We start from the raw sequence: 12455 nt of genomic DNA on the forward strand, positions 1-12455 counted from the left end.
TTGCGTCTGCTATTTTGTGACTTTATGACCTGTGCTTTGCCATCTGTGTCTGAGCTGAGTGCATATAGAGTTCAGCAGTTCCTATACTAGTGAACATCTTACTGCCCTATAATCATGGATGTTTATGATTGCTTAACCTCAACCTATAGGAATATATATATATATATATATATATATATGCTTTCGTAGATTTTCACGGGTATAGGTATGCAGGTTTTGGTGTCCTCGGGTGTCTTCCCGTGTAAAAGTTGGGGTGTCTAGGCGACGTTTCGACGAGGTCTCACTCGTCATCTTCAGGCTGGTGCTTTCGGCTTCCAGTAACAAGAAGCCGAAAGCACCAGCCTGAAGATGACGAGTGAGACCTCGTCGAAACGTCGCCTAGACACCCCAACTTTTACACGGGAAGACACCCGAGGACACCAAAACCTGCATATATATATATATATATATATATATATGTGTGTGTGTGTGTGTGTGTGTATATATATATATATATATATATGTGTGTGTGTGTGTGTGTGTGTGTGTGTATATATTGTTTTGAGCACACAGATATGTTTCATGATTGTGCTATTTTTCTCCATAGATTTTCAGCACACACCAGAAAATAAGCAATATACAAAATAGGGTCCAATAGGGTCTTCTGCCAATTTTAAAATAAAATGCATAAGCATGACCTCAAGCTCAGACAATTCATGTTCTATGACATAAAAGTGGAGAGTTGTGGATAGGATTCACTTTCCTCCCTTTGAAAGCAATGGGACCAAAGTGACACTGCCAGCACTCTAGAAAAAGGCTTAATCAGGTTCAGAAAAACTTCAAATATGGTAGAAAGAGAGAGTGAATGAAATACCTGGGGGATGAGTCAACCCAAATGTGCTATGGCCATGGGATATTGAGTGACAATTGGAGAAGGGGAGGAGGAAGTGCGGAAGCCAATATTTAATGAAGTTTTCTGGAATCTTGAAAAGGGGCACTTCTTCCTGCAATATTTATTGCTAATCAAATATATCTTTATCTATATCTGTACTTTTAATCTATCCCACCCCACCCTCATTTTGGTGATGCTGAAGTTCAGGTACATAATCACCACTGGTAACTAAAATATGGGTCCTGTCTGACAAATGTATCCTGTTTTGCCAATGGAAAACATCTCTCTTACTTGCATCTGTGTTTTGAATATGACCTGTGCAAATTATGGAGAGGGAAAATGCTTACAAAAGATCATATTCAAACTTGGTGTTAGGGTTTTCCTGGAAAGTTAATTCATCAAATGCAATGCCAAGCTGAGATGTCATCTCTCCTATGATCAGGTCACCTTCCTGATAATACTCGTAAGGGAGCTGGAACAGATCAGTCATGTCACACAAAAGAGTGTCTTTCCTTCCATCTGTTGAAGGCACCTGAATCCACAGAAGGATGAACAGCAACCGCAAAAACATTCCCGCTATATCTGCAGCAGTTTTTGACCTAGAGTTCTGTTCTTAGTCTGCCATCCACCATCAACTAGATTATGTCCATGGCTCCAGAATACTTTGACAAGGAGAAACTGCCAAAATCAAATTAGGGTAGCTCCTCCTGTCGAAAATCCTTCTTTCTAGTTCTGATCATGTGCAGATTGATTTTATTTAAGTTTCTCTTTATTGTGCTTGTATCTAGTGTAAATCCCTGTGGAATATGACTAGATGGAATTAAACATAATATTCTGGGATAATTACTGTTTACAAATCATCTCTCCAGATGTCAGAAAGGAAAAAAATCTTTAGATCTCATTGTAACTCAGTAGCACTTTTTAAAAGCTAAATAAAAAAAATTAAATAAAATAATAAAATAAAATAGACTGAATGGTCCACTGATCATTAATTCTACTGGAGAGGGTTTTCTGCAGTGGCAGGCTTGGAATAGATTGTGTTTGAAGTCCATTCCAACTAATTGTTCCTTATTTCAGAAATTTGTGTTATACTTATGAGTCTGGAAATAAAACAAGGTAGATGTTTCTGAATATATGGTATTCCTCAGCTGTGCACAAATATATTGCTTTGTAAATTAAAAGAAAGGGGGAAATCATTCATTGTGCTCAGTGACATTTCAGTACTGTTTTAGTGTTGTGGAGGTTATGTTTATTTACCACTATCCTGAAACTTCTCCCCATTGTGGATTATAAAGGGGAGGGGAATTAAAGCATTAAGATACAGAACTCAAAGCAAGAATAAAACACATCATACTTCTGCTATATATTACTGTGTGCACATTCGTTCTACCAGGAGAGGTGGTGTGGGATAGGTCTGCATCAGCCCCTAACAGGGGAAATGCTACGACAAAATATGCAGGGATGAGCAATATACAGAACATATCTGTCTCAGCTAGCTGATTCCCAGTTCAGCTGGGCTCAGCCAGTATGAAGTCCCCAACCCTGGTTCAGCTGAAAATACATGACTTGTTCAATCCAGCTCATGGCTTGTTCACCCCAGCTGAGCCAGTTCAGCCTAAGTCAGTGTAAGTCCCAATAAGGCTGTTCTTGGAACATAGGGAGTGTGGAACCAAAAAGAGGGAATTAGGCCAGATCCTAAGCTCATTTAAGTTAAAGGATTGTGTTCCCTCTATCATGTTTAAGCAGAGCAGCGGCAGCAACCCAAATGAAGACGGGGCTTGGATGTGACGTCTCTTTACACCAGCTTAATGTACACGTCTGGTGTAGCCTTGATGGCCGTGGTATTTGCATACCAAAAGGAGCTGCACCTTTCCGGATGAAGTTTCCTCAGAAATAAGTTTATGTACGTAATTATTTATATTAGTATTTCTAATCTATCAGCTCATTGAAAAATATAATGGTGGTGTACAATAAAACTATTGAGCCATCATAAATTGTTGTTGTTGTTTAGTCGTGTCCGACTCTTTGTGACCCCATAGACCAGAGCACGCCAGGCACTCCTGTCTTCCACTGCCTCCTGCAGTTTGGTCAAAATCATGCTGGTAGCTTCGAGAACACTATCCAACCATCTCGTCCTCTGTTGTCCCCTTCTCCTTGTGCCCTCCATCTTTCCCAACAACAGGGTCTTTTCCAGGGAGTCTTCTCATAATTCATCATAAATTCATAATTCATCATGAATTAATAAAATACAAAAGAAGATTGATCAAATTATTCAACTAAAATTGCTAGATTAAATAAACATTTTGAGCTGACAGTATAATATCAGATTTGTTGTTCCCTGGCTGATTTCAAAGGAGAACAGTGTTCCAAAGTATTGCTGTTATTATAATAAATGACTTTGTGTAAAGGACTTTTGACTAAACAAATTTGAAACATTAAGTATAACCTTGCTAATGTCTCCTAGTTAAGAGGTCCTTGCTGTTTAACTCTGGCCTAAGGATAATGACGTAGCATTTTGGAGAAAAGATACAGCCAAGTAGCCCAGCACCGGAGGCCAAGATGGAGAAGATCTCCACAGCCACCATGTATTTCCCCTTGGTGCTCAGGTAAGAAGGCACAAAGGACAACCAAATACTGCAAAAGACCAGCATGCTGAATGTGATAAACTTGGCTTCATTGAAACTGTCTGGCAGCTTTCTGGCCTGAAAAGCCACAATGAAGCTAACTATGGCCAGGAGCCACAGGTAACCCAGAACACAATAAAACATTGTGACTGATCCTTCATTGCATTCTACTATGATTTCTTTCACCACAGATTTCATGTTGAAATCTGGGAATGGAGGAGCAGTACAGAGCCACAGAACACAGATGCCAGTTTGAATAAGGAAGCAACTAAGTAGAATACAGTTGGCCAGCCTTTTCCCCACCCATTTCCTCATACTGGATCCTGGTTTAGTAGCCATGAAAGCCAGGACCACAGTTATGGTTTTTGATAATATGCATGAAACAGCCACTGAGTAAATTATGCCAAAAGCAGTTTGTCGTAAAGGACATGTCACTGCATGAGGTTTTCCCAGGAATAGCAAGGAGCAGAGGAAGCAAAGAAACAGGGAGATGAGCAGAGCATAGGTGAGGTCACGATTGTTGGCTTTGACAATGGGAGTGTCCCTGTGCTTGATGAAAATTCCTAGCACCAAAGCCGTGATCAGAGAGAAAGAGAGTGCCAAGAAAATGAAAGTGATCCCCAATGGTTCTGAGAAAGTGAGGAAATTTAGAAACTTTGATATACATTGATCTTGGTTCTTGTTTGGAAATTGATCTTCTAGGCACCTGAAACATTCATCAGTGTCTGAGGAAAAAAAGATATATGTATTCTTGATTTTTTGGCCATCAATTATTGTGATCTTATTCACTCTTGAAAATGAAGTAGATGCATCTATCTCCCTTGTATGGCATTGTGTGTAGACACACTAATTAGAGCCTACTGGATTGGGCCAATGGCTACAACATCCCTGAAGTCCTCAGCCACCACATTCACTGCCTCTCCTACCTTTTCCAGGTTCACCACCTTGACATCAAGGGAACAAACTTGTTCCCAGAGAGCGTGGAGCTCATTGCACTTTAGTGTGACTTCAGTCCAATGGGGAGATCGTCATACATATGGCAGAGACTGCAAAACACAGGAAAGCTCCCACAACTCTCCTAGGTTTCTGTTTGCATAATTGTATTTTCTTTGCTTGCCTTAGTAACTTTATTGAGTGTTAGGGATTTCACTGGGCAGGGTGGGGGGGCCCTGGCCTCTTTGCCGTTCTGCCAGACCTGTGGATCTGCTTAACTCACCTTGACACTTGGCACTGTGGCGCTTCATCAGATTAGGATGCTGCACAGGCTAGCTCAAATTTCTATATCCTTTTAAAGTATTCTTCTTTGAAATACTGCCTTTGTGGAAACATAAATATTTGAGCTGCTGAATGATGTGTAATAAATATGACAGAAGCAGTGACCATTTTGTGTGGGGGTTACATTCCTGTCACCCGCACATGTTGGTGCAGTGCTCATAAGCACGCCTCACTCTGTCTGCCCTTTTCTGGGTCCGAAAGGACCCATGTGTCAGTTATCACACATCAGCTGGATGCACCGAAAATTGTCACTGCCTGCATAAAAAGTGAAAACATGAAATACCATGAGCATTAATAAAATAAACCATGTAGTGGGAATCAACCAACCAAGCCACCATTGCAACAGGCAAATGGTATGAAAATACTGAAGGCTAATATGGGTTGTCTACATCACCCATTGGCCACAGGATTGATTCACATGTGTCTCCTGACTCCAGAAAAAGTGGGAGTTGTTTGTGAATTCTCCATTTAGTGTTGAATCCTGAAACCAAGACTCAAGTTTTGGGGAAACACTCTGGTGAGAGAACTCTACCAGAGATTTTACTTTTCAAAACAGGCAGCAAATAACAAAGTCTAGAATAAAGATCTCCTTATCAAGGTGGTGCAGCCACATGATGCACTAACTCTCAGAATTCACATTTGAGTGGTGTGTTAGGAGTTGTATCTTGATGAGTTGTCTTAACTGCTCTTCTGTGTAGGAGAGATGAACTGTTAAAGGGGGCAGAATGAAATAACTGGATAATATTTTATCAGACTGTACGTGATGTCTCCTACCCTTTTGGTTTGAAATCATCCCATCTGGACATGGAGCGCAATCATAGCAACAAAATGGCAACCCCTCCTTCTTTTTTCTGCTGTAGCCTGGATAGCAATGGTTGTTGCACAGAGCAAGGGGCTTCACCTGTTCATAAAAATGATAGATCATGTATTTCATTTTTCAGACTTGATTTATGTTTGTTGAGTAGGGGCTCATTCGCACTTACGTGTGCTCTACATTTCTAGGCACAGATCCTGGCTTTCCAGTTCTGTGTCCTTTTTCTTTCTTTTCCCTGAGCACATCCCTACAAACCCTGCTTTTTACTGCTGAATCAGAGCAAGCGGCAATCCACTCCATAGAACTGTTTGTGGAAAGGGGCAGATTGAAAAGCTACACTGTGTGGGGTTGGACTGTGCTATTGAATGATGTGCTTGGATGTTCAGTTTCTCTTTAATAAGACTGAAGAGAAAGCAAACTGGGCTCTCTACTTTTTAATTATAACACCAAGAAATAAAAGGTTTTGAATAGATATATATATAGTACTATTACAGGAGGGAAACATCCTCAATAAAGTTTGAAATATTTATTGACTTTCAAAGTTAGCAGTAGATTATATCTTTGCGATTACTGATAATACACAATCAGCATAAATTGTAAATCATCTTCTCTTTGTGTCGAACCAATGAGAGATGGACAGTGAATTTCCAGCTGTGTCACAGCTGCAGAGGAGGAGAGTACCAGCTATCATGAAGGCTCATCTATTTTGGGTCCCCTAAAAAAAAAATGCTTAATCTGAAGCTAGTGGAATTGAGATAAGAAGCGAAGAGACTCATCAGAAAATTTGAAAGGAAGAATAAACCATCAGAAGAGCAACTCAAACTGAAACCTGACAAGTCCCTTTTGTTTCAATGCAGCTTATTCCTAAATATGTATTGGATCGTGACTTTACATCTCAAACTCTTTTAATTCAGTGACAGCAAATTTATAGGAATTCAGTTTCTTTACATTCTTGAAGACTGAATCTATATTGGAATTATGCTTTGCACACTCATATAAGTATATGGTTCAACCCCACCTGATTAAAGGCGCTGTGCCATGTGATGACCTCCTCCTTCACAGTGAACACTTCTCCAAGAGATGCCTGTGCATCCACCCTTCCTACTTTCACTTTGACAAAGGATTGGTTTGGGAAGGTAACCCAGTTTATTATATCAAATCCAGCTGCTAATTCACCATTTTTATCAAAGGACACAGTATCACCAGCAGTATTGTTAAATGAGATTCTCTTCAGCACAGAGTGAAGCTAGATTTGAAGACAGAGGTAGATTTAACAGAATGACAAAAGTGCATTTCCCCCCTTGCACGAGAGAGAGGGAAAAAACAGATAAGAGTTTAAGGAGAATGAAATTTAAACCTTAGTAATAAACATGCTTTGGTTTGTTAGGCTTATTTGACAACCTAATGTAATATTTTTCATATTTCATAAATATATTATTGTTATTCCAATATTTATTGCTGAGTTCATATATTTCCATAATTTCTGCACTTTGATTTAATAAACATTTCAAATTTGTTTTGTATTTGCTCTGACTCAGCTTCATTTTTGTTTACCACAACTAGATCAGTGGAGTAAAACTAGGAACCTATTTTCAACCGATAATCCTCATGTGAAAGTACACATACTACAGGGATTGTTTGAAACTCAAATTAATTTCTGAGTGCATAGAAAATAGAATGTGAAAAATCTTCATTTGTAGCCTTCTGAGGTGCTTTCAGTGAGGGGGCAAAGCAATGTATGGAAGAGATAAAGTTTTATAGACAGTTTTATTCTGTTTTACTGATATTCTCCATGAACTGAGCATCATAACATATTACATTAGGCATGACAAGATTCTGGGTGTGAAATTTACCTGCCAAGGTTCCACATTTGGAGGATCCAAACTACTTCCATGTGCCATCACTCTGTGCTTTAGCCTAGATAAGTAAATTTTATCTAAAGAATGTGCTATGGCATAGACTGCATTATAAAGGCTGTAACTTTGGCCAGTCATGCTCATTTCAAAAAGAGCACCAGGGAGACTGTCCAGCTTCTCTTGACCAGTGCAAGTAGCCATCCTTTGCTTCTGCTCATTGGAATCAGAAAATAGGCAGTTGAATGCCTTTTGCCAGAAGATCCTAAGAAAACCATCTCCTTTGGGATAGCTAGGATGAAGGACCTGCAAGAATTGTGTAAAGCCTGGCACTTTATTTGAGTGAACTGCAAAAGATAAGGCACCATTGAAGGCTTGTATATCAAAATCTCTTTGCATTGTTTCCAATGAGAAATTCCACTGGGCTGTCATGATCCATACTTTATGTATAGAAAACTCTCTAGTACCATCTAAGAATGAATATAAAAATGCCATCCATATCAGTGTTGTCATGGTCTGAGGTTCTGCACATACAACCAATACTTTAACTTTTGAGATGGTCCAGAAAAAGGATTTGGCCTGGATGAGTACTAATGAACTAAAATTGTCTATAACTTGAGATATGGCTGGAGTTTTTTCAGTGAAGGCAGTACAGATTCCATGCTGGAAAAGCATTGGTGTTAAAGTCAGCATGAACTTTTCACCATTGTCATTATCTGATGCAACAATCCCCACCCATGTCCACTGGAAATGTAGAAGAAGATGGACAATACCAATGTATTGATGGGCTTCATTGGGGACAATCCGGTAGAAGGAAGGGAGTTGAGATTCATTACTCAAAACAAGAGCTAATATACTGTAAGCAACCTAAAAAGAAAGAGGTCAGTTTCACCATGGTAGACAGATTTAATGCTAAATAGTAGACATAATACTAAATAGTAATTAATCAAAATATCTGTTGACTAGCTGTAACACATAAGAATTTCATGAAGAAAACATAGTTTTTTAATATAGGAATAATTTGAAACACATATGACTATTTCATGTTTATCATGCTAATTATGATCATGGAGGTCACCCCCCACCCCACATGTGGTTGTTGTCTAATAACACCACTAGTAGCAAAAATATGCAAAGTAGCCACATGTCAGAAATTGCTTAGAATGTGTCTACATATTAAGCCCCGAACTCTTATTTCTAGGAGGGCTCAAGACTTAGTTAGAAAAGAAAGAAAGGACAGACTCTTCCTCTGGGGCACTTCCCAAGAGGCAGCACTGGAAGTTTTCATGGATTTGCAAGTCCTGGCATAGGTCATGCAGCTCATCCATATCATAAAGATTCATGTAATCAATATTTTCCCCCTTCCCAACACTTTGTTGTCAGTAATATATTTCTCTCTCACCATCACTTTTTTTTCCTCAGAAAAAAGGAGAAATAAATTCTAAAGGTTATCCAGCAAGGTTTCTCATATATATATATATATATATATATATATATATATATATATATATCAGTGCCAGGTGAGTTAAATAGCCCACATGCTCAGCCTACCTGTGGAATCTTGTAAAGGCCTAAGATACTAGCCATGTGTAGGGAGATTTCAGAGTCTAGTCCTGCAATAACAGTTATCATATTCTCATTTTTGTTACATTTGAAGTTTGGGACAATTCTTTCTGACGTTGTCAAAAGTTTCATGGTGTTCTGAAAAGTCATCCTTGCATCTGTGTAGCTTTCATAGATGTGGAATCCCAGACTGACATTTGGTAGGATCTTGGGGTTCTCATTTATCTGCTTCACAGAAAATACCAAGGAGAGAACATGCTGGTAGTTCTTTGGTATTGCACTAAGGAAGAGTAAAACATCTGAATGATATTAAACATTTCAAGATGAAAGAGTCAGTTCTTCCTTTCCAGCTTTTGAGTACACAGGTAACTTTGTGTCTTGATTATTTTTCTCCCCACCTTTCTTCCAATAAACCCAGCAATATTAAAGCAAAGAAAGAAGTATGGAAATAAAACATATAACTTCTGCCTCTGCCCTGCTTTCAAATAAAATCCATTACCCCAATTTAGCCAAATCTAGGTCCATGTAACTCATTTTGACTGATAGAATAAACAATGGAGGCTAAGAGGGAAACTTTGATGCAATGTGAAAACATACATATGTAGGATGAAAGGGCACTCATAAGGAAGGCTGAAGATAAAATAGGAAGGAAATTACAAAATACACTAACATGTTTTGGAAACAGAAGAAAGAATTCACAAGAGGGGGAGAAAAATAACAGAGAAGAAGATATGAAGATCATAAAGTTGAAGGAAGCAAATATATTACTTTGAACATGCTTAAATGCAACCTCAAAAATATCATATGCTTCCTGAAGTAAATTCTTGCAGTGGAAAAGTATGCCATCGAGGGCAACAGTGATTTTCTTACATAAATTCATCTACAAACTTTGTTTTAGGGTGGTCCCAGAAATATATTTCATCATTTACACAACCAAATTGAGAAGCAATCACTCCAATGATTAGTTCTCCTCTCTTATAATACTGGTATGGAAACTGGAACGGATCATTTATGGTGCATACAACAGAATGTTTCTTGCAATCAGTTGGAGAAAGTTGTAGCCACAAGAAGAACAGGATAAGCAGCAAAAATGTATCTGCCATCTAGGGGCCAATTGTGATGCTGAATATCTACTTTCTCTCTATCATCCAACATCAGTTGGTCTCTAAGAATTTTCCTTCAACGGCTCAGGATTATTTTCATAAAAAGGCAAGTGCCAAAAAATTGACTTATGAAAGCCTGCATGTTCAGAGCTCCTCATGAGTGGACAGAGTGGCTTGTATTTATTTTGTGTAAATTTTCAGACTATGTTATTGATTGTGTTTGTATTCTGAGATAATCCACATGGGATTTGACTAGATATTTGATGAAAACAATAATTTGATATAATTACCAGGTTCAAAATCATCTTCTCAGAGCACTGTGTTTTGTAAGACATCACATTTAGCAGTAGTGGGAAAGAATGATACTTTCACTGTAACTTGATTGCCACTGTAGTCCTATATCCAGCAAAAGTTAAAGAAAAGTCTTTCTACCCGCACAGAGAGAAGTCCACCTGTGGGATTGGGGCCTCCAGTACATGCACAGTGGCATAGATATAGCATCGGCATTGTTCCGTTGGTGGTGAAGTGCAAAATGGGGAATTTCTCTTCTGCCCTGTCATAGCATTGGTTTGTTGTCTAGACACCATTTTTAATTGTGGACTTAATATGACTTTGTGAGTTCTGTGGAACTGTAGCATTCTCATCAGCTGGAAGACTGTGTGTGTGCGCGCGCATGTATTGAGCAGCTAATGTGCATAACAGCAACTGTGCACATTCACCAGGTCTCGTGGAAATTGTGTGCACAATCCATCCATGAAGACAGAACTGTGTATGTTTCCATGTTTATATATGTATTCCCCTGCAGGCCTTGGGGAACGTGCTCATCTTGAATGCATTTTGCACAATTTAAAAGCATAATCATGATATTCAATAGGAATGTGTATCTCAAATTAATATACACTGAATCCATGAGGCTAGCATGCAAGCTTCAGTAAACCCAGTGAAATTTTCTGTGTAAACATGCATAGGATTACCCTGTGATTAATTATGCAGGGGGTGCTTACCTGCACCCCCACAATATTCTATTCAAGTTGTCACCCTGTTTTAAACTATGCCATGCTATGGATCAATTAGCTGTTTATGGAGACAAAAAGAGGCAACCATGGTGACAGCAATTCATTTGCTTTCAAATGTTTTATTCTGCTTTTATTTCTGTTGGGAACCTCCCAGAGTGGCTGGGGAAACCAGATGGGTGGGGTATAATTAAGTATTGTTGTTGTTGTTGTTGTTGTTATTATTATTATTATTATTATTATTATTATTATTATATTTTTGATCGAGAAAAAATATACAGTGGTACCTCGGGTTAAGTACTTAATTCATTCCGGTGATCCGTTCTTAACCTGAAACTGTTCTTAACCTGAAGCACCACTTTAGCTAATGGGGCCTCCTGCTGCTGCCGTGCTGCTGGAGCCCGATTTCTGTTCTTATCCTGAAGCAAAGTTCTTAATCTGAAGCACTATTTCTGGGTTAGTGGAATGTGTAACCTGAAGCGAATGTAACCTGAAGCGTATGTAACCCGAGGTACCACTGTATAGTTATTTTTAGTCATATCTTTCAATTTGTGTCTTTTATTTTTGTTGATCACAAGCTACCATTGTGCACTCACATCTCTTAAGACTGCAGTAGTGCAGCTAGGGTGTGTCTTGCTGCAAGTGGAATTCTTGATCTGGACCTTGTAGAGTGTATACAACCTGAGCCCATAGCCTCTTTCAGCTCAACTCTCACACAACTTATCCTGGCTTTTGTCCTTTTAACTACCAGCCAGGTGAGGGGGAAAGGTCCATGTATTGGCACACAGTAACTTTTTTAGTTACACTAATGAAAGTACTTAAGTGGCAAGGTCATTATTTTATACTTGCCTAGTGAACAATATATTCCTCCATCAACCTTTATACTTAACTGGGTACAGGACACCAAGTAATTGAAGAGACTCATAGTATCATGCAGACTGACACCCCCCCCCAACCTGTAACATTATACAAATATGCACACACATACATAGATACATAGTTATAGGTGAAAACACAATTTCACAAATAATGTGACACTTGTTCAATTTTAAAGGTAAAGGTAAAGGTAAAGGGACCCCTAACTGTTAGGTCCAGTCACAGACGACTCCGGGGTTGCGTCGCTCATCTCGCTTTACTGGCCGAGGGAGCCGGTGTTTGTCCGCAGAAAGCTTCTGGATCATGTGGCCAGTATGACTAAGCTGCCTCTGGCAAACCAGAGCACCTCACGGAAATGTTGTTTACCTTACCGCAAGAGCGGTACCTATTTATCTACTTGCACTTTGACAAGCTTTCGAACAGCTAAGTTGAATAGTAATAGACAGATCACTATAACCATTCT

The 12455-nt window shown here is 39.0% G+C and overlaps 1 protein-coding gene across 1 annotated transcript; it reads right to left on the reverse strand.

Moving 5' to 3' along the window:
• Positions 1–3321: 3321 nt before the first annotated feature.
• Positions 3322–9534, reverse strand: LOC114583136 (vomeronasal type-2 receptor 26-like). Its single transcript, XM_028704484.2, has 6 exons — positions 9500–9534; positions 8989–9280; positions 7438–8304; positions 6603–6830; positions 5545–5671; positions 3322–4220 (listed from the first exon to the last, which is right to left on the reverse strand). The coding sequence occupies exons 1-6, from the start codon at positions 9532–9534 to the stop codon at positions 3322–3324; spliced, it is 2448 nt and encodes an 815-aa protein (XP_028560317.2).
• Between the last annotated feature and the right edge of the window lie 2921 nt (positions 9535–12455).

Source organism: Podarcis muralis, chromosome 13 (assembly GCF_964188315.1).
Source record: "Podarcis muralis chromosome 13, rPodMur119.hap1.1, whole genome shotgun sequence".
NCBI classification, from domain to species: domain Eukaryota; kingdom Metazoa; phylum Chordata; class Lepidosauria; order Squamata; family Lacertidae; genus Podarcis; species Podarcis muralis.

Coding starts and splice junctions, on each gene's coding strand:
- LOC114583136 (XM_028704484.2), bottom strand. CDS start 9,534: ATGAGTTACATGGACCTAGATTTGGCTAAATTGGG. Junction 9,281..9,499: donor CTAGATTTGGCTAAATTGGG/GTAATGGATTTT, acceptor ACTCTTCCTTAG/TGCAATACCAAAGAACTACC. Junction 5,672..6,602: donor GGCACAGCGCCTTTAATCAG/GTGGGGTTGAAC, acceptor TTTTATGAACAG/GTGAAGCCCCTTGCTCTGTG.